Below are 25,501 nucleotides of genomic sequence, written 5' to 3'. Positions count from 1 at the left end.
ATATAGATAAAAGAGGGATGCACAATATTGTATTTCATCCGATATCAGATACGCCGATATTTTTCAACTCGATACTCGATTTCTTTTAGTTCGGAAACAACACCAATTCTCTCCCGCGCAGAAGTTATAATCAAAATATTTTTACATTTTGCTTATTTGTAGAAATTAAATAAACAATAACGGTGTTTTTTTTTTAAAACCTTTAAAATAACTTCAAACAAACCATATAAAATTTGAGAAAAAAAGATGCAGCGTTAACCCTAACATTTTTAATTTTGATATTTGTGGATGGTTTAAAGCAAGAGTTCTCAATTCTGAAAGTCTTTAATCTAAAAAAAAAACATATTACACATATTTTATATATATACTGTGTGTGTGTGTATATATATATATATATATATATATATATATATATATATATATATATATATATATATATATATATATATAAAATATTCTTTATAATATAGTTATCATTCTTGGTGTGAACAGGGTTTTTCTTGTAAATCCTCCTGTTAACTATAAAGTCCACTCTGATATTTAATTTTTCTACATGAAAAAAAAAAATAGGGATATTTCCAGTTCTTAATAATTTTATAGTGGGGTTTTTTTTGTCTGTGAGATGTATTTTTGGTGCCGTCAGATGACTAATCGCGATTAATTACATCCAAAATAAAAGTCTTTGTCTGTGATCAATATCCGTGCCATTTATATTAACAATAAATATATTTCTGGCATTTGCATATGCATAACGAATACACACACAGCACGCAAGCGAAAGCTGTTCTTTTGGATGTTGACAGCACTGGTCTGTACGCACTCGCTCACTCCGCTGCACGCTCGTAATGGCCACAGACCACCCCTACGTCCTCGTCGTGAGAGCAGTTGTTTTTGCCCAGCTTGGGGTGTTTGCAGTGCAGCAGAGTTCGTTCGTTTCCGTCGCACTCCACGTCGTCCAGCAGGATTCGGACGCCGACGCCTCCCGGCCCGAGCTCGGCCCTCTTGGCCACCCTCAGAGCCACGGGAAACCCCATCTGCCTGCAGACCACCGCCGCGGCCTGTATGTTGAACAGGTCGTCGCACACCGTGCCCCATTCGCCCCGAGCGAAGACCTCCACTCGGCCGCGGTCCCTGCGTCCGTCCGCGCTGACCAGCCTCGCCGTCCCGGCCCGAGGGCGGCCTCTCCTCTCCCCTTTCCTCCTGGGCTTGCCTCGGCCTCGTTTGCCCGGGCGGCCGGTGGTTTTGGCCGGCGTGGTCCAGTAGGCCGGTCTGGGGGTGGTCAGGGACGGAGGTCGGGGCCGCGGGGTCGCTCGGAGCGGCTGCGCTGTAGACGGCCGGACGGTGGTCTGTGGTGCTCGCGGTCGAGGCGTCGCGCTGGCTTTGGTGGGTTTTGGTTTGGGAATGGCGGTCGTTGAGGGTTTTTTGTTTATTACGTATTCTGGAAGAAAAAGATTAGCGTCAAAACCCACGGAGGCTCGAGACTAGGGCTTTACGATTTAGACAGGGTTGCCAGGTGAGTATAATGTGTTCCTGGATTACAATCAACCAATCAGATATCTGTTTTAGGCTTATTCTACACCCTTATTAATCAATCTTAATCTTTTCCCATCAATGTAGGAATAGGTTTTGGGAAGACTGGGTATATTTTGAACCGGGTTGCCAGGTTCTCTGCGATCAGGTGGATTAAATTAACTAAAAACATAAAGAATAGAAATAAAATGCACTACGAGTGTCTTAAAAATCACTATCCTATGCGCATTCTTTTCTTTTATTTGGTTCACTGTATTATGTTGTTCGATTCTATTTTTGTTATTTCTCTCATAGACTTCATTTCTGTTTTTCTCAGCGCCGGTCTGCTGTTTGCACTGCATATAAAGCTAAAGCCCTGAATAATAATAAAAAAAAGACATACAATTTTTATCGATGGACTAATGAGCTTCGGTTGGCAAAAATAACCCAATAACACCATTGACTTGCTCTCTTACCTTCTTTAGGACTGAAATGAATCAGTTTGCCCTTTACGGTGACCGGATTGGGCTTGAAGTTGCATTTTCCCGGAGGAGCCCTCCTAAAAAGAGAGAAAGGCCTGCGTTTAGCGCATCTGAAGTGAAAGTACTTGACGCACACATGCGTGGAGAGCGCTCGCTCGTATCATTATCTCATTTCTGACCCAACGCGGCTTTTAGTGGCTTTTGCATCTGAAGCCTTCGTTTAGAAACATTGTATTTCTCTTTAAATCTTTTGAAAACGCTGTCACTTTTGATCATGTTAACGCGTCCTCGCCGAACAGAAGCGTTCGTTCTTAATATAAAGCTGCGCGCACCTGGAGGGGTCCACTATCTTATAGACGACTCCTGCCCTGGCGGTGGCGCTGGCCGCTCCGGTCGCAAGAAAGTACAGCTCACCTGAAACACGGACCGCTGAGGTGTTAGACAGAAGAACAGCACAGAGAGCTTTACGGGACGCGGTCAAACACAGAGCTGCTCTCATGTTACCTGCCTCATCTTCACCGAACGATATGATGTACTTGTAGTAGCTGTTTATCAGTTTAGGGAAACTGCACGTCTTGTCGGCGCCCATGCAGATCTCCTTATAGCTCCACTTTCCGCTCTCGGGGTTCTCCTTCAGAGACATCAGCCGCCTGGGATGCAAAGAACGGGGAAGATCGCGGGTCGAATCAGTGCATAGTGAATCTACGAATATGCGAAAATAGTAGCCGTTACGGCAGTCGATTTGGGTCAATGCAATTTTAGCTATTAGCAAAACATTAATTGCAAAGAGTAAAACATTGCATAGCATGTGAAATAGTGATTACGGTGCACTTTAACTCATGAAGCGAGGTCCGTAGAGAATAGATGCATACCCACTCATAAAATCCCCAAAGATGTAGAGGCCGTTGAGATTGGGCATCTGGCAGCCTCTGTAGACGTAGCCGCCGGTGACCGACTTTCCGATTTTATGTGGGTAAGCAAAAATCGGAAGGATATCGTCTTGGGAAAAAGTGAAGCAAACAGAAAGGTTTAGCTGTTTTTATGAGAATATAATGACAAGCTGTGATGCGCTTTGATCATATGCTGGCCTGCGTGTGAGATTGGGTGAGATCTAATGCAAATGCAATACATCAGCACTGATAAATAATCGTTTTTTGGGGCTTCTTGTGATTGATCGCCATTTAGGCGTTGCATTTTTCCCCATTTAAAACTAGGAGTAACTCTTTATGGGTATTATATTTGGTACTTAGTACATAGTACCAGCTGTTTTAATCTGACGGCACCCATTCGCTGCACAGCGTGCACTGCTGAGCAAGTGTTTTTCCGAATCTGGTGAAGAAACTAATTCTGTATTTTCATTTCTTTGATTTAAACAATATAAAGAAAACCGCATAAATAGCCAGATCCGAAAGGCTTGCTCACTGAGTGATGAGTTGCTGCAGAGTTTCTTGTCATAACAGGAGAAGCCCTCCTTTGCCCTCCATCCGTAGTTCCCTCCTTTTTCGATGAGATCCACCTCCTCGTATTTATTCTGCCCGACGTCTCCGCAGAGCATCCTGCCTCGTCCCTGAGCGCCGAGCGCGTCGCCCCGGTCGACCGAGCACCTCCACATGTTCCTCACACCATAGGCGTAGATCTCTGGCCGAGCATCCGTCTCTCCCACGAAAGGATTATCCGGTGGGATGCTGTAGGGGGCGCCGTAGTCATTGTTGTCTACGTCGATTCGCAGGACCTTGCCTAGAAGAGCGGACCTGTAAAACACAAGTGTTTGTTTTCACACCAAAACGTGCTTTTCTTCTCAAACAAACGATCTGCGCCGCACGCACAGGCATTTGCGTTCTATTAAAAGGGTTTGTTTAACATTAAAATAAGGATTTGTTCTTGGGATTGCATTCAGAAGACAGTTTCAGCCTTCCCTTCAGACATTTGCACCATCTGCTGTCGCTTTCTCTCTCATCCTCTGTAACCTCACGTAGCCCACAATGCCTTGCCAATATTGACCCTGGCGTCCGTGAAGGGCCCCTTCACTCATCTGCTCTCCTGCCTTAGATCTGTCATTCATTCAGTCTATCTACATTATTTTCCGCTTTGTTTTATCTGTTGTTTTCTGGCAGAGTTACAGTTACAGTCAAGCCAACTTAATTCAGTTTTTAAACATAAAAAAAAAAATGTAGGCCTGCTCAAAATAATCAGCCAAAATAAAAGCTTTGTGCATTTATCAAAACACAAAGAGGGTTTAATGCACAGCTTTCTTTATTTATTGCATTTAATCAGAAAAAAATGCTGTTATTTATTTATCTACATGTTGCATTTTCATTAGAAAAAATGCACTTGGCCTTTTTCTTTTATTCTATTTATTTATTTATTTATTTAGTGGGGAAACAGTTAAGTTGTGTATTTTATTCCGGGGGGCGACAATTTGAATTTTCACATGCACTAAAATAACTACAGCTAAAACTGAGATAGAAATAAAAACTACATAGACATATTGTTCATATTAAATTATTTAAATGACAAAAATATGTTTAATATAATTACAATGGAATATTAATAAAAAAACACAATAGTATCTATAGTATCAATAGTAGCTGCTTCATACAGTGAATAAATCAAATGTGTGTGTAAATAAAAAATTTATGCATGAAATTAATGAAATGTTTCACAAATGTATGCAACATATGTCAAAGTTATCATTTTATATGATTTGCATATATATATATATATATATATATATATATATATATATATATATATATATATATGCATTGTGATTATATATTCAATGCATGCTTTGCAAATAGGCTGTTACTGGAGAATAGCATTGAAGATGAAAAAGCTAATTAACATATTCTAATTAACCTCTGTTTACAAGCACACTGCTCTGTGAGCTAAAATCCTTTTGCATGTCGCCACAGACTGACAGACATTCAACTCAGCCGTAACTGAGTGTCCATTTAAAGTGCATTTAAAAGTTCCCGTGATCGTGCTGCTGCAAGGTGTTTCACAGAAGACCATCAGTATCTTCCTAACAGTGTGATGGGACTGAACCTACAGCGTGCTCCTCCGCTCGTCGTCGGCAGGACTCGAGACTCTCTGTGCGTCTGAGTGTGTATTCAGCAGGCTCTGCCAGCTCTGCTCATGTCACGCGGGGAAGCAGAGCCAAGGCTAATATTGTGAGGCTGCGTGTCTGTCTGGAGAACTGTGCATTACTCAACCGGGGCAAACCAACGGCAAAATCTGAGCATGGATAATGCGATGACAAAAACGTCGCTATAAAGCCACATGATGCACATAATTCTAAAACATTTGAACTCTGCTATTTAGGTTTATATTTTGCAGTTCAGAGAAAAAAATCAAAAACAAAGTCACAATTACTCAGATACATGTGCCAAATAACGATGCCCTACTTGTTTTGAGAATTCCCAAACTTTCCAAACGGGTCTCCTGCTCTGCCGCCGTCTCCTATGAAGATGTACAGATATCCATCCAATCCAAACAGCAGCTGACCTCCGTTGTGGTTTGATGCAGGCTCATCAACTTCTAGAAGTGTCCTGCGATCCAAAATAAGCTTCGATGGTTTAACAAGTTCACGGACTGATAAAAAATCCAAGAGAACATCTTATTTCAGAATCTGATTAATCAAGTAGCCTGCAGCTTTGGACAAAAGCATCTGCAAAGCATTTAAACAATGTTACACTACAGCTCCTGTGATGCCTGTATGTTAAAATATAGAATTGCAAGATAATTTTTTTTCTCTTGGTCTGTGCAGCTGTTCTTAAGTATGAAGTATGCATGAAATATATCTGTTATCTGTCTCTCACCTCTCTGACGAGTGATCCAGCATATTCATATCCGAATCAGACACAAGAAACTCACTGATGCGAATCTTCTCCTGCTTCTTCACAGACACCGAGTAGTAAACGTAGGCCTTTTTCACCTTGGTGAATCGAGGGTGCAGGGCGATGCAGAGAAACCCTCGCTCGTCTCCGGCCCAAGGTGAGGTCAGCACCGCCCTGGTCAGGTTGAGGAAGGGCCGGTCGATCCGAGAACCGTTGGCCAGGTAAGTCCACACGTATCCCAGCTGCTCCGCCACGAAGAAGCGGTGCGTGCCGTCGTTAGCGTGCACCATCGCCACCGGATTGCGAAGCCCATTGGCCGCTTCTTCCAGACACAGCTGAATGCATCCCTGCGGATCGGCCTTCACGTCTCCCAGGTTAGCGTTGAGCTCGGCGTTGGAGAGGACGTTTGGGTAGCAGTACTCGGGGTCTTTCAGCTCCAGATATTTGCAGAACTTGCTCCGGTCTTCTTCGATAGCGTACGTCTCGTTGTTGTTGATCAGAAGGCTGAGCGTGTAGCGGCAGTGGAGCCAGAAGTCCTCGCAGTAGTTCCCGCAGAGGCCCGGAAGCTGTCGCATCGGGGTGTTTGCGTCTTCCGCATCGTAAAGATGCGCTGCGTACGGAGAGCACTCCTGAAACAAACAGAATGACCTCTAAAGCCCAGACAGATCCAGATTCGGCTTTAAGTTGACCACATTAAAAGTGCATCATTATCTATTGACATTAGTGTAACGATATACTTTGTTATACCATGGCCTGCATGATTGCTGGATTCTGATTGGCTGGCAGGCGTGCATTAATGATGCAGTGTAATATTTAGGAGGATCTATTGACAATAATGCAATACGACATTGAACCGTTATGTTTGTTCTTTGTAAAGAAACTTCATTGGTTGCGATCTCAACCGCTGGGTGGCGCTAAAATTTACACACTGCACCTTTAAGTAAATAATAATAAACGGCTTTTTGTTGCACGTCGTGGATAATACTAACAAGCCGTAACTGGGGAAAATAACCATAATTTTTACAAGTTCTGTCTTTTGAAGTAGCATAGCTTTATTGTTTGTATAGAGATAGGCGTGCACAAACGGTCATCTATCTCTCTCAATCACTCAATTAATTCAAACACTATAATTCATCAGACCATGTGATCTTACCGCACTGTTTCATCTGAGTCTGATTTGAAGCGGGCAGAATGCTAGTGCTAAGTAGTCACATCTGACTAAAATAACCTTCCGCTTAAATACGGTGCTGCAATCATCATTAACAGCTTTAACCGGTAAATGCTGGCAGTTGACCGAGGTAAGGGGGAAAATGCATGGTTCTTGGCCTCCAGGTCAAGCATTAGCGTGCAGCTAGCCATGTGTTATCCCCGCTCTAGCACGGTGAACGTGGCAAATCTGCATCAGCAATCTGAACTCGCTGAAAACTCTATGTGGAAAAATCTTTCACCTTTATGCAAAATTCACAAATGCATAGATTTCTGTTGAAATGGGGGCACTGTCTGTGAAAATTCGCCAAACTGAAGTAAAGATACAGCATCTACACTTTATGGGGATAATCCACCCCCAAAAATAAAATGCATGTCATATTTAATTCTCTCTCTCTCTCTCTCTTCTCGTTCTCTTTTTATATATCCATACCAGTATGGTTTCTTCTAAACATAGAAGAACAGAAAAACTATGAAAAAACTATGAAACCTTATTAACTATTGTTGTTTCAAAGACAATAACTATATATGTGTTTCAAAGAAGAATAGAAAGAAGAAAGAAATTCAAGTTTGAAAATTAATGATGGCAAAATGTAATACTACCCCTTTAAGGATGATGACTATAAACTGTTAAGTGTTCAGCATGAACATGACACTTTATGACAGTTAGTTGTATATAAAAAAGGACAGTTTTTCGAAACATTTAGGTTAAAACACATGTGCCATGGTCTTATAGGAATTAATGTTGTGAGGATGAATATGTAGATACATATTCTTCCCAGGACAGCTCCTTTATGTTTAATGACGCTCAAATTTCCCGTAAAAGCCTACCTAAATAATATTACGGAACGTTTGCAAAGTTTTCTTTTTAAGATTGTTTATTTAATTTTATTTTTAGATTTTCATTGATATGGATTCTTCTGAAAGTAGGTTTTTTTTGTGATGTTCATTTTGAACCATTTTGGCGTTGAAACATTTTTGTTTGGTGTGTAAAAAAATGTCACTATGGCATTTTGTCAATTGTCATTAAACCATATATGCAAATAAAGAAACTGCATATTTTAATAACTTTATAGATCCATAAAAACAACGACTTTCTCCTATCATCAACAAACCTTCAGTCAGTCTCAAATAACAAATTCATCTGAAACATATTTGCTGTGTAAGCTTCTCTGCGTCTCTCCTCCTCATAGTCTGGCAAACGTGGCATTCTGCACGTCTTCTCTACAGCCGGGATCCCAGGATTCAATCCAGCGGCTGGTGATGATCGTTTGAGCTATAAATACAGTAACTCTTGGACGTTTTTGGACCAACCAAGCCCTCATTATGCTTTAACCACAACACCACACCCATCAGAGGACCGAGCCAGCCTTGGCAATGATACTGCCAGCTCGGGACTGGAAGATATTCGAGATTACTGTAATGACATTAAACAAATAATGGACCTGAAAGTGGTTTGGATTGACGGGCTAACTCGCTCGTGAAACATCGCAGGCGCTGTAATGTGGCCAAAAGGTGAATGAATAATGTTTTAAGGCTCTCTAATTATGTTTGATTGCGATTCAAACAAAATATAGACCTATTGAGGGGGGTTGTGTGGTATAAAGGAGTCCTAAACAACACAAGGTTATGTAACATCCTGTTAGCTTTGAGGAAAAACCTTGCAGAAAGGGCTTGACTATTTCAAGGAAACTTCTTCAAATGTAGTTTTTAGACTTGAACTGTAGGTCATGGGTCAGAATATCATCCTCAAACGTCCAATGAAAAACTCAAATAAGACTATAAGATGAGTTGCGGTGTTGTATTGAATGTTTAAACTACAATGCAAGATTATAGTACACTGCGTAATGCACTTCTGAGTACAATGCCAAGCGTCTTGAACAATGCTGGGGAAAGCACCAATTCCTATTCTTTCTTTTCTTCAGATGCACTGTATATTTTTGTCCTCCATATCTTCTGATCCTATTGCAAGTTCTTGCCCAGTCATTGTGTTCTTCTGTTTTTGTTGCTCGTATAATTTTGTTTATATGCTTCTGTAATTCTGAGAGTCTGTAGGAGCTCACAGTCTCTGATGTTATCAAACTCCACGTGGGTTTTGTTCAACAGATGGTCCCTACAGGGTTTCCCTCATCAACACATTTGCTCCACTCTACTGGTCCTGAAAGCCCATTAGCTTATATGTCTGCGTCTGTCATTCATTAGGCAATTGAGTTTACAGCTTTTCGCTGTTAAAAGAGTCATTATTTTAACCCCTTTAACCCCAAGAACCAAGAAAATATGTAGACCATTCTAAGAATGATATTGATGTTGTACAAATGACATTTTAGGGTAAAATATATCCGTCTTTGGTCTGCCAGCTTCTCCAAGCAACACACAGCTGTGGCATTACATTCATGAATGAATCATAATTGTTGCACAAATTGACTGAACGATTGATTCAATGACTCACTCGTAAGACAGTCATCTGTTGCAATTCAGAACAAATCAGTGGTTTGGAACGAATTGGTCGAGTGAATGATTCAGTGACAGACACTTGTTTTGATCATGATCGGTTGGGTACCAAAACCCAGATAGCCTTCCGTTAACTAGCCAAGCTAAACATGCTTCAATTAAAATACCTAAAGCTAAACTTCTTTTGTATTCATATTTTTAAACCAATAAAAGAAATCATTCTAACCTTTTTACTCCACAATACCAATCAAATTCTTCCTTTTACTGTATGATCTGATGTAGCTTTTTGTCACAGAATGAGTCAGTCTTTGTTTTATCATTCAAAATGTTATATCTTCTGTTATTTATCTTCTGTTGTGTTTTATATATTTATATCTCCCACTATGAGTTTAGCTACTTCTCTGGATATATGGCTTTTTCTGCTTTTCTATTTCTGGCGTCACATGTGAATGAATCCCATGTGTTTATAGTGCTAATGGCCAATCCATCCTTTTTGAGATTGTTTTTTTTTTTTTTTTGTTTTTTAATAAGTATCAGTTCAGTCACTGTTTATGCACTGGAACCATTTTAAAAGTATCAGTTTGGCACTGGTAACGAAAAAAACATAAATGATACCAATGATTAAAAAACACTGACAGCCAATCAGAATCCACCCAATTTTAAAAGAGCCCACACATTTAAAGTGACCGGTGAGAAACATGCAGTATGCACAAAAAAAAGTTTTTTAGTGATTTTCCAGTATTTGTCTTTGGTTTGTCAAATTCCCCAAGAAAGAAACAGCATTGTACTTAAAATACGTTCTTGAAACAATCAGAATTGTTGAAATAACTGAGTGAACAATTAAATGCTGGGTTAAATACAGCCCAGTGCTGGGTAAAATATGGACAAGCCCAGCGATTTAGTTGTTTTTGACCCAGCATTTGGTTTAATACCCAGAAGGTCAGGTTGAACAATTAACCCGCTGGGTCAGAAGAAGCCAAAACCTCTGGGTTTGTCCATATTTTACCCAGTGCTGGGTTGTATTTCACTCAGTGTATAGATGGTAACCTGTCTCGATCGAGAAAGAATTGGTTGAGGGAATAATACAATGATTCTTACTTATAGACTGTGATCTAAATAAATCAGCATATTGACTGTTGAATAATTCAGTGCCTCATAAATTGTCTAAAGAGCACAAACACAAGCACAAAAAAAGTTCCAGTACTGTTGAAATAATATCTGGAGGAATGCAGTTCGACCAATAGGATCCAAAACTGATGCATTATGTACACTTATAATGCTATCCTCTTTCACCAGTATCTTTGCTGCCCTGACCTTTCCATAGGAATATGATATGCGTAGTTAGAGAGGAAGCATATATTTTGCTTCTCTGCAGGTTGCTTCACAGGCAGCTCCCTGTATCTGGGATAAATGTTGGAACAAAGACAATCATTGAGCTCAGCTTCACCGCTAAGTAGTCAAATAAATCAGGTGTTCCTGTCGCCAACCGCAATCCCACTGCAATCTCAAAACCATATGGTAAATTATTAACATTTAATCCCAGCGGCCTTGAAGTTTGCAATGATGTAAGTAGGTGACTATAATTTGGATGTTAGTTTCGGTCGGCTCCAAAAAGGAATTATGATTCACACATCAGTTCATTCCAATACATCCAAAATTAGATTATTTGAACACTGGATAAGTTGAACACTGAATAAAATTCACAAAAAAATGACCATAACTAGTAATAACGTACAGTTAAACCGACGTTATCTAAACGTTAATAGCTCATTACGAATTTAGAAGTCATCCAGCCTTCTAAAAGCATGCCAAAAACAAAAATGATGTAACTCTTGCAATGATGTAATCTCCTCTACACTATAAACACTGATGAATGGGACACAGTCTGCATCAATTATTAACAAAACTGCATAAAAAATGAAATCCATATAAATATTAAATATTTAGGTATAAATGTATAATTTTAATATAATTACAATTTATTTAATATCAATATTAATATAATTGTGTATTATGTATATTCTAATAGCCCTTACCAACTGATTATATATATATATATATATATATATATATATATATAAACAGCAGCTCACTCAGAAATGAAAGCTGTCATCATTAACCCATGTAATGAAGACTCGTTTAATAAACCTGTATGAGTCTTTTGAGCACAAAAGATGATTTTGAAGAATTATAGTAAACCAAAGAAGTGACAGCAGCTATTGACTTTTCCAATTTTTTTCATTGTAAATGATGACATAATTTCTTTCCTTGCATGTCGCACAACACAAGAAAGGTAACAACAACATAAGACACGTCTACATACAAATTAAGTGAACCTAAAAATATATATAATATATATAAGACATATATTTTTTTACCATGTACAGCTTTTATATACTATATATATTAGTGATTAAAAATAAAATAAAGTTTGTGTGTGTGTGTATGTATATATATATATATATATATATATATATATATATATATATATTTTTTTTTTGTATATATATATATATATATATATATATATATATATATGCAAGCACACACATGTGTACATTTAACAAAAAAATAATGTACATGCATGTAAATATTTCCAAAATATAAGCTGCATGTTAATCCTTTGACAGCGCTGAATGTGTATATGTGTATAGAATTTCTTGAATTAAAATTAAAGGGACGGTTCACCCAAAAAAGAAAACTTTCATCATTTATTCTCACGAGGAAAGCTGCTAACCAAAGAGTAGCTATATTAACTTCCATAATATTTCTCATGCTTATAGAAGTCAATGGCCACCGGCAGCTCTGTGGTTACCAACCTTAAATGTAACTGATGACAGTAGCCTAGTCAACGATCGTCCTGACCCGAGACTCACCTGGCACAGAATGCTGCGGATGAACTTCCCACAGGCCATGAATCCAGTGTGATCGAAGTAGTCCATGATCTGATAGAAGCGCTGGGAGATTTGGTTATCCCTGTCCAAGTCACAGCATCCAAATTTGGCGTACTCCTTGCAGAAGAGCAGGGGCTCCGGAGGCTGGAACGGAGGCTTGTAGTCCAGGCACTGTGGGTGGGCATCTCCCTGCTGAGGGACCACCAGAACCAAACCCAGAGAGAGAAAGCAGAGAGCTCTCCGCACTGTCATCCCTCTCTTCGCTCAGGAGAAAGCTCGGTACAAAGGTGGCCTGTGCTGGGTTTGAGAAATACCGCTGGTCTCCGGCAAACACGTGCAAACGCACCCTCAGACACACACTGCTCTGACATGAGGCTACACAAGGCCCACTCATTCAACAGCCATGCCGCACACACACACACACACGCATGCTTTACACACACGCTTCTCTACTCCCTCCCACTTTCCACCCGGTCTCCTCCTTTGCGTTCCCTCGCTTTCTCTCATTCTCCGGCAGACGCATTCCTTCTTCTTGTGGCTGGCCTGCATCAAACGCTCACGGCCTCCCTCCCCCGATTGAACCCGAGACTCTTTCTCTCAAACGCTCGTCCTTTCGACTCGCCGGCTTTTGTTCGGGCAGTTTTCAGATACATTGAGTTTTCAACAAAACTTCTCAGCCTCCCATGCGGTCAAGATTGAGTCAGTTAAATGACATTTTCAGTATGATGCAACATTGCTTTCTCTCTCTCTGTCTCTCTCTCTTTGGGTTTGTCGACTGATTTTATGGCTCTTTTCCAAACAGCAGTGAGTGGTTTTGCTGTCTGCCGCCCAACACAAACTGGACACCGGTCACCTAATGACCTCATTCTCAGCTTACATATCTTTGTTTAAATAAAGGCTGTGCTTAATGCATTGGACGTGCGCTTCAAGAGTAAAAAAAAAAAAAAAAAGTACTTGCAGATAAAATAGTGTTAATGAAGTAAAAGACACACTTTCATGAAAAGACACTTTCGTCATAATAGAATAGAAATGGCATTAAAGTATTATATTAAATAGTGAATATATATATATATATATATATATATATATATATATATATATATATATATATATATATATATATATATATAATATTATTTTTTTACTTTTAGTTACTATTTTTGTTCTATTGATTATTATTAGGTCATTCTTTCTTTCTTCTTTATTTCTTTGTTTGTTTGAATATATTTATACTCTCCCCAAAAAAATTACAAATGAAAATGTTTCATGCATTTTTCTTTAATTTTAACATATTTTTTAAAACTGAACCATATGACCAAGCATGTAAAAAAATACTAAATTGCAATGTATAGCACTACTATTAATTTTTAATTAATGAATGAGATGTAAGCACATTAATAATGACTATTTTAGTGCTTTGACTCTTTCTTTCTTTTTTCTTTTTCACATTTTCCTTCTTTAGGCCAATCCAGCCCACCATGTCTTATAATACTGTGCACGCATGCAGCTAGAGAGCGTGTTTGTCAGCTGTTGACAATCTCTGACTTTCTCTTTCTACCCTATACGTTGCTCAGATGAAATCCCAATGTGCGTCTCATCTGTTTTTGATTCTGATGTCAGCCATGAGGAGCACGTTCTCTCTCACGTAAGCTCAGATCAAGAGCTCGAGCGTCCTTCGCTGCATCAGACCGTGGTTTGCATAAATCACAAAGACAAGAAGAGCACAAGCCGCTGAGGGCTGCGTTCTGCTGTAGGGTGAATGTTTATTTGCTTTAATTGTACTGAGGGTTTCAATTCGACTAAAGCAGTGTGCAAAACAAGCCCTTGAAGAGAATCTGCGTCGCATCCCTGAAAACCCGATAGCACTTAATGTTTTTGATTGAGCTCAGATCCGACGCCTTGTTTTGTGCTTTTGATGTTTTCGTAAACCAAGGCTGAATTTTCTTAGTAGCCCAGTTTGCTCTGAATATAATATTGAAAAATTAAACCGTAATCCTTGCATGCGAGAGCTTGGGTTGCTTCGGATGTCTTAATAAATGAAGGCTTAATAAAACTGGATGCTTGCTAAAAGAGCATAACAAAGTTTGATCCACATCCCACTGTGTCTGAGAGGACTTTTTTTTGTATATGGTGAGCCATTCGTGGAAGGAAGTCCAGTAAACTGAACCTGGTGATTCAGAGCCACACCATGTGGAGACCTTCTGGGAAACTACGTCTTATGGGTAACTTAACGACTGCTGTCAACGTGACCGACACAGATAGAGAAGATGAACGTGGCAGCGCTGGTGTGTTTTGGCCGACAATTAAAGAGCAGCCTTTCTAAGAAGAACATCCTGAATAATAAGAAGACTTTTGGGAGCTTCTCAGCTTCGCCTGGATGTTCGTTGTCCGGTCATGAAAAGCTTTTTTGAATCGGTTTCTAATAAGCTTTCCCTTTGAAGGCGAGCTTGTGATTTTACGCCAGCATTCGCTGTCTGCCTGATGCTTGCTTATAGAAACGGTGTCATTTATAGCGAAAAAGCAACAATGCACGATTTAACATTTTTAAAATTTAAAATAATAATTACAAATAATTCAAACAATGTGATATCAAAGCACCAGCATGCAATATTAAGGCACATTATGAATAAATTGTGACCGCACCTTAAAGGGATAGCTAGCCAAAATGAATAAATAATACAAATAATTTGCTGTTATTTCAATTAATTCACTCGACCTCAAACTGTTCAAGATGTAGGTGACCCTTATGAAAATGAACCATTTTACTAATAAAACTAAATTAACCACACATTGTTTCTTAGCGATTCGCAAAATGCAAGTCAGTGGCTACCAACGTATAAAAGTAAAATAAAACAATAATAATAATGCATTCTAGTCAAATTTAATACCTGTGACTCTTAATGAAATTTAAAGGTCTTATGAAGCAAAACAAACGGTCTGTGAAAGAAATCACATGCATAATTATATTATTAAAGCACGCAGTAATAATGTAACGTGAATGTTTTATACGCCTGCCCTGAAGCATATAAAGTGAATAAACGAGTATTCTTTAGCTCACCCTTTTTACGTAAACCAGTGTATATCAGCGGCTCGTTGGTCTTTCTTCAGATCAACGACTGTTTGAGGAACATATACAGGCTCTGGATTACAGGTCACAATGCTGTAGATAATTCAGTGTCTTACACAGACCGATCACTTTCCTTCAAAAGACCTCGATATATCATCAGGAGCCACAGGTATTCATTTGGCGTTGCTTGTATTTGGTAGTACTCGATTTGATGATATAAATCAGCTAATTGTTTTTTTATTGCTCTACTAAACAAATAACAGTCGCCCGTATCTCGGATGGCCTGAAAGCGAGTACATTAACAGCGCAATTGACTTTTGTGTCAACTATCCCTTTAAATGTTGCAGTGCGTTTATTTCAGTGGAGAGAACGGAGTGAAGCTGGTTATCGTCGAGATTAAGTTCCACTGTAGCATGACGTGAGAAAGACCTTACCAGGCAAATGCTTTTAAAAGCATTTTGAGTCACCGTCTCTGTTATGGCGAGAAGATCAGATGGTCCTTGAGGAGAGCGAATAAACAGAGCAGTGAGTTAAAAGGCTGGAGATAAAAGGGTTTTGAGAGCCGTGAGTGATGCTGGAGAAGAGTCCTGCTGTTTAACCAAACATGACCTGTTACTCAGATTCCTCCACAGAGAGGCTCTAGGCAAAGCACAGTAAACAAAAGTAGGAACATTTCTTATTGATTTTGCACGTTATGTCGTGTTTTCTCTGCACAAAACAATTCTGAAAGTTTGTTTTCTGTAACTCGAATGCAACATTTTTGCGGTACTATACCGTTTGTGGAGATTACATTTTTTTAAATGGATAAAAAAATTATTTTTAATATAAAGCATTATTTTGTATTTATATGCAAAATGTAGAAAAAATAAATGTTAATTAACAGAGTACATTTTTAAATTTTTCACATCATGCTATGTATATATATATATATATATATATATATATATATATATATATACACTTTTTTTTCCCTCAGAATTTCAGGAATATAAAAGGCTGATTTCTGCATGTTATGTGATGTTTAATCTGCACAGAATATTTTTTTTAAATAATACATTATTTTTCGAATGGTTAAGTAATGTTATACTCACCGCTAACCTGCTTCGGACAAGCTAGGATTATTGTAACCCCGTTAAATCAGAACCGGCGTGAAGCAGACGAGGTCAGGCGAGGGTCGAGCTCTGAAGCAGCTCTGTGATTACAGACGGCAGTATTTTAATCAACCTGGGCAAATTGGAAGACAAATTAATCACAATCACTAGTGTGTTTGGTCCAGTCGGCCCCTGCTGGAGAAAACAAAACAGCAGGATCACGGTAACCTTCCCGGGCCGAATGGAAACGCTAATAAAAAAAGAAGAGCGTGCGTAGTGTTAGATCATCTAATGCACGTCTATCGGTGATCTCTGGCTGGTCGGTTACTATTGAGAGGCCATTAAATGCAGAGACAGAGGTTTCACGGTTAATTTCCAGCAGATGGTCAAGCCTCCAGACACCGGACAGGTCATCCCAGGTCCAAAGAGCCAGAGGAAAGAGCGCACGTCATTGCATTTGTTCCCCGCAAACATTCAACCAGTTGAAGAACGTTTTCAGAAAAAAAGGTACAAAAGCTTTTCAAAAGGTGCACCTTTACCCCTAAAGTGTGCATATCAGTATCCAAAAAGTCCATATTAGTGCCTCTTGAGTAAAGAGTAAAGAGTATAGAGGAAAAAAGACAAACATATGCTGGATAAAAGTGATTTAAATATCATTAAAGTTCACATCTGGATCATAACTCAGGACGATCACTGCTAATTTTACTGCAAATAAAAAAAGAAAAATAATATAGAAATAGGTGAAAAGCATACTGTGTGTTTTTGAGCGCAGCTTGAACGTGCATAAAGAAATGCATAAAAAAAAAAAAAAAAATCATTTTGTGCAAACGACCGCCGTCATACAGTTAAGGCAAAACTCACAGGAGTGATATCTTTAATGTTTTGTGAAGAGATGAATGAGACACATTCTGACACGTTGTTTTTATATGATCCAAACGGTTACATCGATGCCATCCTGTGCGGTTTAGGCTGCTATTTTTTAAGCAATAGAAGAATATGCACATGTTTCCACGGTTTCATTTGATACGTCGAGCGGTAGAACGTGTGAAGATTAACTGCTTGGAGTTTTTAGCAGCGGTGTATTGTGCTGGAGTCAGGTGAGCGTCCCGTGATACTCGCTCATAAATTACAGATCGCTTCATTCATATCCCTTCATATGCACGCACGCATACGTACGCTATATTGAGAATAAAGTGCATTTCCTCCATTTATATACAATACATTTACACATTTCATCAACTACGCACTTGTTTTTAATGCATCAACCACTGTCCACAATTAGATGCATATGATCATTTTTATCATTTAAATATTTAAACATTAAAAATGTTTTTCCCACACGTGACCAAACTACGGAACGCATTTTGTGATTCAGCTGCGAAATACGAGGGAAAAAAACACAGATTCATTCTACTCCTAACATCTGCAGACACGCAGAGCGCATTAAAGGTTTAAGGTCATGATTTCTCCAGTGCTTGCCAATCAAAGTCATTCGAAGGCCGTCCACTTCTGTGTCTTCTGAGGCAAACGAAGCGTCTTAAAGCGTTTCATTCTCCAGAAAATACGCTTTAACGCGAACGTCCTTCAGGCCGAAACATGCATCTTTTTCAATCTGGAAGACAGAAGAGAGTCAGAAGAGCCTTAGACATACAGTCAGTGAGAAAGAATCAAGCACAATATGAAGACTACAGAATGTTGAAATGCTTTATAGGTGAAAATACAGATGATGAACTCCAGATTTGTGGCTGTCAGTGACATTTTTGATCAACTTTTATCACGGGCTTGCTCTTTAAAACGTGTTTTTGAACCTTGGCCGTCTTCTCTTTGCTGCAGAATGGATTCAAGGCTGATTTTGATTCAAGGCGAGTTCATTTGGAAGCAAATATTTATAAGTGAACCGTTTTCATGGTCGCTATAACAAAATCAAACCCAGCAGGCCAACCAGGAGCCTGTAACCTGACCGTTTACTGTATCTTTACTCATACTACATGCCAGGGAAATTAAAAAGTGCTACTGCGTGACACCGGACGGAGTTTATCCTCTTAATTAGTTAATGACGCTAATTCGTCCAGTTAGTAATTGTGAAGATTTGCTATTTTTCTTGAAAGAAGAAAAATAGGCTCACCATTATGCCCTTACGCTCACCATTAATTTACTGATTGATAATAAAATGCAGTACAATATTTTATTATTATTATGTTTAAAACACAATGACACCAAAACAGCACATTAAAAACTGTGATTAATAATACGTTTTTGTTCTATATATCAATATAAAAACAACATATTTTTCTTGAATGTATGCATGTATGTGCGTGTGTTTATATATGCATAATGGCTATACACGGCACACACGCATGTATAATAAAAACATAAATATATTATTAATTATAACAGTATTACAAAAACATTTATTTTGGATGCAATTAATCACAACTTTCTAAAATTTGAACGTTTTTTAAATTTGAAAATCGTCGCTGCTTTAATTCACGTAAAAGACTTATTTTAAAAACATTATTGATTTCAGTCTTGAAAAGTAAATACCGTATGTGACGCAAAAGCCCACCGAGAACATCCCCGCAGCATTTACTGGATGCTATAACCCCTTTAGACCCTCCCTGCTTCTCATCTCTGGTGGTGTTGACATGAATCCAACACGCTATAAAGAACGCTTACCTCCAGACGAGACGGATCTTTCCCCTCCGGCTCGGCTGTATGCACTTTAAGGCACGTCGTGGTGTTGATGAGTGTGTGATGGGCACCTATGTCTCCACTGACTCCGGAGCCAAGCACACAAACCGAGTTAAACCGGGCTGTGCCACATTTCTGAGATCAAACCACGGCCAGAAAAACAGCACAGCCCCGCTGCCAAACTCCTGAAGGAGATCGCGAGCAACTAAATCTGACATTTAGAGACAGCCTTTAATTCCTTAACCCAAAATATTTTGGGGTTAAATATATTTTGCATTTGAAATCTTCATTTAAAATGAGCGCTTTGTGCGTAGGTTCAGTCATTTAAGCTTTCATGGCAATAAATAGGTTCTTTTTCAAATGACTGAACCTGCACACAGGAGCCTGATAAACATACTAAAAATTCAGATGACGCTTTTGCATCTGAACGGTTTATATATTGTACTGTATATGCTCACATATTACGATAAAAGAGCATTCTTTTCATCCATATCCATTCCATAATGTAACATGTATTGTTATTCATAAATAAAAACATTCACTAACAGACATTATTCATGATCTTTTTCCGTTTTCTGTAGCACGAAAAACGCGCATCCTTCATATAGAGGCTGAGAAACAGCTTTCTTTTTTTTTTTTTTTCACCGGTTTACTTAATCTCATCACATCATTATTAAATATTATTCCCATTCTATATTCATCTGTGTGTTTGCCGAGACCCTGAGGCAACATCGTGCAAGAGGGTTTATGCTGTCAGAGTTCACACAACATCAACCCTGAACCGAAACCCACGAGTTCACCCGCGTTTTAATAATAAAGAGCGACCGCATGCTGAAAGTGTTTTAACCTCTGAACCTGAAGCTCTCCTGCACGCTCTGGTTAACTGCACAGGAACTGAGGTCACGTCTCGGTTCAGAGATCCGGCGGACCGTTAGTAACTCTGTGGACCGTCAACAGTACAAAAATAAAAGACTTTTGGGCTTTGAAAAACGAGCTTTGATTGAATTAATGAGCTGGCATGTCTGTAACCCACAGAAGAAGGTATTCGGGGAGATTCAAGCACTAATATTATCACAATGATGTTTCTTTTAACAACACAAGAGACTGTGTTAAACACACCCAGCTATAAGGGAGAGCGTGGGCTTCTGAACCGGTAATTGGTTAGTATTATGATTTACTAAAGCAGCACAAAAACTGATAAGTGAATGAATAAGAAAATGAGTAGATGGAATTGAAAAAAGAATGCTTTTAGAATGGATAAAAGAAAACTATCAGCCTATGTGCGCTACAAAAATGATGTATAATAATGAAGATTTTCTTTGTTCTTGTTCGTTTTATGAATATTTTGTAAACCGAATATATTTTTATATATTTTAGCGTAATTACTGGGGTATTCTATGCATGCCACTGTGATATTTTTAGTTTACGATCCTAATTATTTCATTAATTTGAACAAATTTAGACCCTGCGTCCAGTGAGGCCAACATCTTTTTCATTTCCTGCAAAACCTGTGAAAATGCCACAGCAAAAACTTGTTAAATAGTTAACGGTAAATTCCCGTAAAAGTTACAGGGAAAACCCGGAATTCACATTCTCAGAATTCCCTGCACTGCATTTCAAATTTTATTTCAATTTGATGTTTTTTTTTTTTAAATTCACTATGTTTCTTTTTAGTTTTCTTAAAAGTCATGTTTATTTGGATTGTATGTTATATCTAATGTTGTTAAATTAATGTTTATTGCATGTTTCAGTTTTAATGAGGCTCACCGTGATGGTGCTTAGTAACTCCTTCTGTATATGTTATTATTTAAAAGCTGCTTGTGCTGGGCTTTGGTTCAGACTTCACTACTTTAATAGGTCGGTATATTAACATTATATCAATTAATAAAATGATGATATTTAACTGTAAATTGAACGTAAAACCAAAAACGGTGTTACCGCATTTTTTTACCGTAGAATTTCGTCAACCACAGCTGCTAGTTTTTTACCGTAAATTTTAGGGAATTTATTTTTCAGTGTGGGTTTAGAGAAAATCCTGAGCTGCACACTTAAAACCTCATGGTCAGTGCATCGGTCATTTCTCTCAGTTAAATGCACTATTTTGGACACATTCTCACACTTGCAGCTAATATATGTCGTCATGCATCACGTGTTGGTGCTATATCGCCGCTAAATAGACAAAAACTATGTGGACTCCACCAGAAAAGGCAGAAGCGGAGAGAACTGGGCAGAATGACCAGAAGCCGAGTTAAATCATGCTAAATGCGTCGACCGTCAGACAACCACCATCTGTCTGATTTAGCGAGAACCGACTCACACAAACACGCACACGTGTCCCATAGATTTGGTCGATCGTGTTAATCATCAGTTGACAGATGTTGTGTAATGCTGACTTATATAACCAAGCAAACCAAATAAACTGAGCTGTTATTTAACAGATAAAGTGCTAATAAAACAGGAATCGATAGACTGCCTTTAAATGCACTCACAGGGGCCGTTTTTGAAGGACGGAGGAAGGAGGGTGTCGCTTGCATACTACAAAGTGTGCTAAGTGCAGGTGGGTGAGGGGTCAGGAGTTCAGGCGGTGTTCTTGCAGACTACGGGGTCTAAAAGGCACAGGCGCACACCACCGCTACCACCACAATGTTGCCGATGGTTGCAATGACAGCCACCCACAGCCAGATGGCGTCGCTGGAGAACTTGCCCTCCTCGTCCTGCTCCGCCGGTCTGGAGAAGCTGGTGTTGAGGTTGGATGTGGACGTCTGAAGAGACGCGTTGCCGTTGTAAGGAGAATCCATGAAGGCCCCACTGACCGCTTGCAAATGCTGTAAGAAAAGGGGAACGAAACAAAGATTCGTGTTAATAGTGAGAATTGGACTTCAAAATAAAGTGTAATCAAATAAGTTGAAATCTCAATTAATACAAAAAAACAAAAAATAATTGTCTTTGTCTTTTTACTGCTCTGAGCTGTTTGATAACCTCTCTATTTATCTCGTAATGTTCTGGCTCCCATCTGATGTCATCAGTCTGGAGGTGTACAGGTGCATTCTGGGTAATGATGATGATTTCGTTCAGTGACAAGCTCCATTCATCAGATCCAGACACACTCATCACTCGTCCTCTGACCTCAGAACAGCTGTCTGAAGGTTGGAGAAGAACTACTTCGCTAGATGTTTTATCAAATTGTTCGACATCCATTGTTTAGCCTTTACGCATCGCGTCACGAAATGATTTCATGGGTTATGAGCTTGAAAAAAGGAAAATTGTTGACATTGGTGTTTGTGAAGGTTCAAAGAGGTCCTTTTCAAACGTGGTTATCACCTACCTGGTCTCATGGTGCACTTTTAGCGAGACGTGAAATACGTACCGATAAGTACATATCGCTGCAGTCATCAAAAGAAATGAACACTAGAGACAGCAAAACTTTTTATATGGAATATTAATATGCTGGGTGATTTGAAAACTGCTGCTTCTGAACGTCATCATCCAGCTTCATATCTACGTGTTTTCAGACGGTAGGTTTGTTCGGTAGATCACGGAGTACAGAGACGTTCTTGAGAAACGAGGAGCTCCGGTTCAAAAAAAACAGTTCAGATCTGTCTAAAAGGAAGTTAAAATAACAAATCGACAATCGACAAATGTGTTTTTATATCAGTTTTGCATTTGTTAACACTATCAGGCAGGTTTAGGGTTGATTTTGTTGATTTTGTGGACATTTGATAGAACATTAACTTTTAGCAGCAGTCCATGGATATTTAAATTCTGAACCGCTGCAATACATACCGATATCAATATAATAAAAATGTGCCAGGGTTCATGTATTGAACCTGTGTTTTAGTGGCAATCGGTGGACATCTCTCTTTGAAACTGCAGTAACAGTGTTGAAGAATAAGTGCACAGAGGTACATATTTTTATGAGACCAGGCATGCGTTTCCCAAAAGCATCGTTAGCCGACTATATTCGCGAGTTCTGTCGTTACCAGCATAATTAAGCGAATTTGGAGCATAGTTCAAACGTACGCTTGCAATCACCGTCACAAACTTACGGGGTTGAAATATGGCCGGAACTACAGCTTTGGACTCGTGAATGAATGAATGAATAAGGACATCCACATATATATATATATTTGTGCAGGCTCTTTTAGGGGCGGAGTTTAACATGTATTTTTTTCATGAAGACTTTCAGATTTCAGATCTGCTCCATGTGGACTAAACACGAGTTCAAAAGCTTTTATTCTTAATTCAAATTAATAATGTGTCACTTTAAAACTAATTTCAAGTGATATATAGTTTTCCCTCATTATCCTCATTATCTGAATACGGCTCATTAGCTGCATACTGCTACTCGAGTCTTAATATGATTAGATTAAGAGCCAAAAAAAGATATTAAAGTTTGATTGAGGTCAACAGAATATTATGTGCATTAAATGTATTAATAGTACAGAGACGGAAGGCAGCGATAAATTCAGTTAGTTCACACACACACAGAGAAAACACACTAGAAGTGAGACCATGTTGTTCGTGACAGATTATCGTTCGCTAATAGGGCGTATTCTCATTGTAAACATGCATTTGCTGATCGTATGTTCATTCAGAGAGGAAGAACAGCTGTAAAGCCTCCGTCATGTATACTCCGTGTCACGCTTCAGAATATATCAGCTTCCCTCAGAGATCACCAGAGGAAACACACGCACACACACACACACACATCATTAACCCACCACTTTTCACAACACAAACCATAAAGAAACTCATCGGTTTAATCTTGCAGAGCTCATCTCAACTAAACCAAACTCTAATGCTGACATCCAGAGATACGTTTAAATTAAATTGCGATAAATATTTAAAAATGTTCCTTAATTTTATTTTGGTTTGTGTCGATATGAACAAGACAAGTTATAGCATTATCATTTAGTAATAAATTAATTTGTAATAATAATAATAATAATAATAAAAAGTCGCTCTTTAAAAAGACTTTTGTAAATGTACTTTTCTTTACCACAAACTATTAAATTACATTTTTATTTGTTTGCTTACTTGTCTATTTATTTGCATATTTTCACATATTATTCCCTTAATCACCACACATTGTGGTTAAAGTTTTATAAGGATCTAAAATTCTAATGTGAATTTTTGTAAACATATTTTTTCCACAGCCTATTACGTTGTATTTATTTCTTTTTAAATACTTACCAACCACATGTTGTGGTTAAACATAAATAAATATATTTTTTTCATTTAAAATTTTATATATTTTTTATTTTTTATTCACAATTAAAGACAGCTATTTATATATTCTTATTGTCCTTTTTTATTTGATTCAAACCTTTTTTTATTTGATTCAAACCTATTTCCCACATAACATTATAAAGGACCATAACCTTGTCTGATGAGAATAATTTATGACTGACTTTGCGCAGCTTCCTTTGAAATCATCACAAGCCTCGTAATGTAAAATGTATATTTAATAAATCAGGCCTTTTGCACCGAGACCGGCTGCTCTTCCAAAGTTTCCCGTTTCCCTCTCATCTCAGAGCTCAAGCAGAGGCGCGTTTCCAGTGAAATGATTACTCTGTTACTTCCGGCTCACTGCGAAGCGAACCAAAGGAGCACAAAGCAAAACGCAAAAAGTCAAAAAGCCAACGTGTGAGTGCAGTGCGAGGTAAAATCACACAATAATACGACGAGGTGCATCGGCGTGAACATTTTGCTCCTGAAGTCATGTGCATAATCAGGCGTCCCGCTGCCACATGCCAGCGCATTTGGATGTTAAAAGGTCAATAAACACACGCTAAAACTCATTAACACCAATGTGTGCCGTCCAGAGCAATGCTGCCCATGAGCAGGGGATAATTACTTGCATATATATATATATATATATATATATATATATATATATATATATATATATATATATATATATATATATATATATACATACACACGCTTTAAATGCAATCATTATAAAAATATCAAATATTAATAAATTAGATAACTGATGAAAATATGACATAAAATCAATATTTTTACTGTATCTATTACAGTAAAAATATAGATTTTATGTCATTATATTTGAAATTAAATTTAAATTAATAATAATAACAATAATAATGTATATATGCATTATAATATATGTATATGTTATTATTTGTGTATGTAACAAAAATTAAGTATTAAGTATTATTTTACTTAATTAAATGCAGAAATATAGATCGCACGTGAATACGTTACATTTCTCTGAACGGGAACACGCTGTTTAAATACGAATCGG

General features: G+C 38.4%; 2 protein-coding genes across 2 annotated transcripts in view; both read right to left on the bottom strand.

The window, feature by feature from the left end:
• Positions 1-451: 451 nt before the first annotated feature.
• On the bottom strand, positions 452-13,246 carry si:ch211-136a13.1 (HHIP-like protein 1). Its single transcript, XM_043264103.1, has 9 exons — positions 12,364-13,246; positions 5,813-6,459; positions 5,399-5,542; positions 3,414-3,742; positions 2,864-2,990; positions 2,496-2,641; positions 2,324-2,405; positions 1,986-2,068; positions 452-1,438 (listed from the first exon to the last, which is right to left on the bottom strand). Exons 1-9 carry the CDS (start codon positions 12,631-12,633, stop codon positions 825-827), a joined length of 2,442 nt encoding a protein of 813 aa, XP_043120038.1. The 5' UTR covers positions 12,634-13,246; the 3' UTR covers positions 452-824.
• Positions 13,247-17,396: 4,150 nt separating this feature from the next.
• Positions 17,397-25,501, bottom strand: part of LOC122362588 (uncharacterized protein C14orf132) — a 12,505-nt gene continuing 4,400 nt past the window's right edge. Inside the window, exons 2-3 of the mRNA XM_043264122.1 lie at positions 19,216-22,055; positions 17,397-18,151 (exon numbers count right to left, since the gene is read on the bottom strand). Of these exons, the coding sequence (XP_043120057.1) occupies positions 21,837-22,055 (219 nt within the window). The 3' untranslated portion in view covers positions 17,397-18,151; positions 19,216-21,836. The remainder of the gene's footprint in view (positions 18,152-19,215; positions 22,056-25,501) is intronic.

The sequence above is a fragment of the Puntigrus tetrazona genome, chromosome 18, assembly GCF_018831695.1.
Source record: "Puntigrus tetrazona isolate hp1 chromosome 18, ASM1883169v1, whole genome shotgun sequence".
NCBI lineage: Eukaryota > Metazoa > Chordata > Actinopteri > Cypriniformes > Cyprinidae > Puntigrus > Puntigrus tetrazona.
Note: the sequence above shows the minus strand (reverse complement) of the source record. Positions and strands in the feature narration are given on the sequence as shown.

What these genes read in the sequence shown, in the direction of transcription:
- si:ch211-136a13.1 (XM_043264103.1), bottom strand. Translation starts at nt 12,633, where the DNA reads ATGACAGTGCGGAGAGCTCTCTGCTTTCTCTCTCTGGGTTTGGTTCTG. An exon ending in GTTCGGTGAAGATGAGGCAG is followed by an intron (nt 2,406 to 2,495) that starts GTAACATGAGAG and finishes TCCGTGTTTCAG; the next exon opens with GTGAGCTGTACTTTCTTGCG. An exon ending in TCATTTCAGTCCTAAAGAAG is followed by an intron (nt 1,439 to 1,985) that starts GTAAGAGAGCAA and finishes TTTTTCTTCCAG; the next exon opens with AATACGTAATAAACAAAAAA.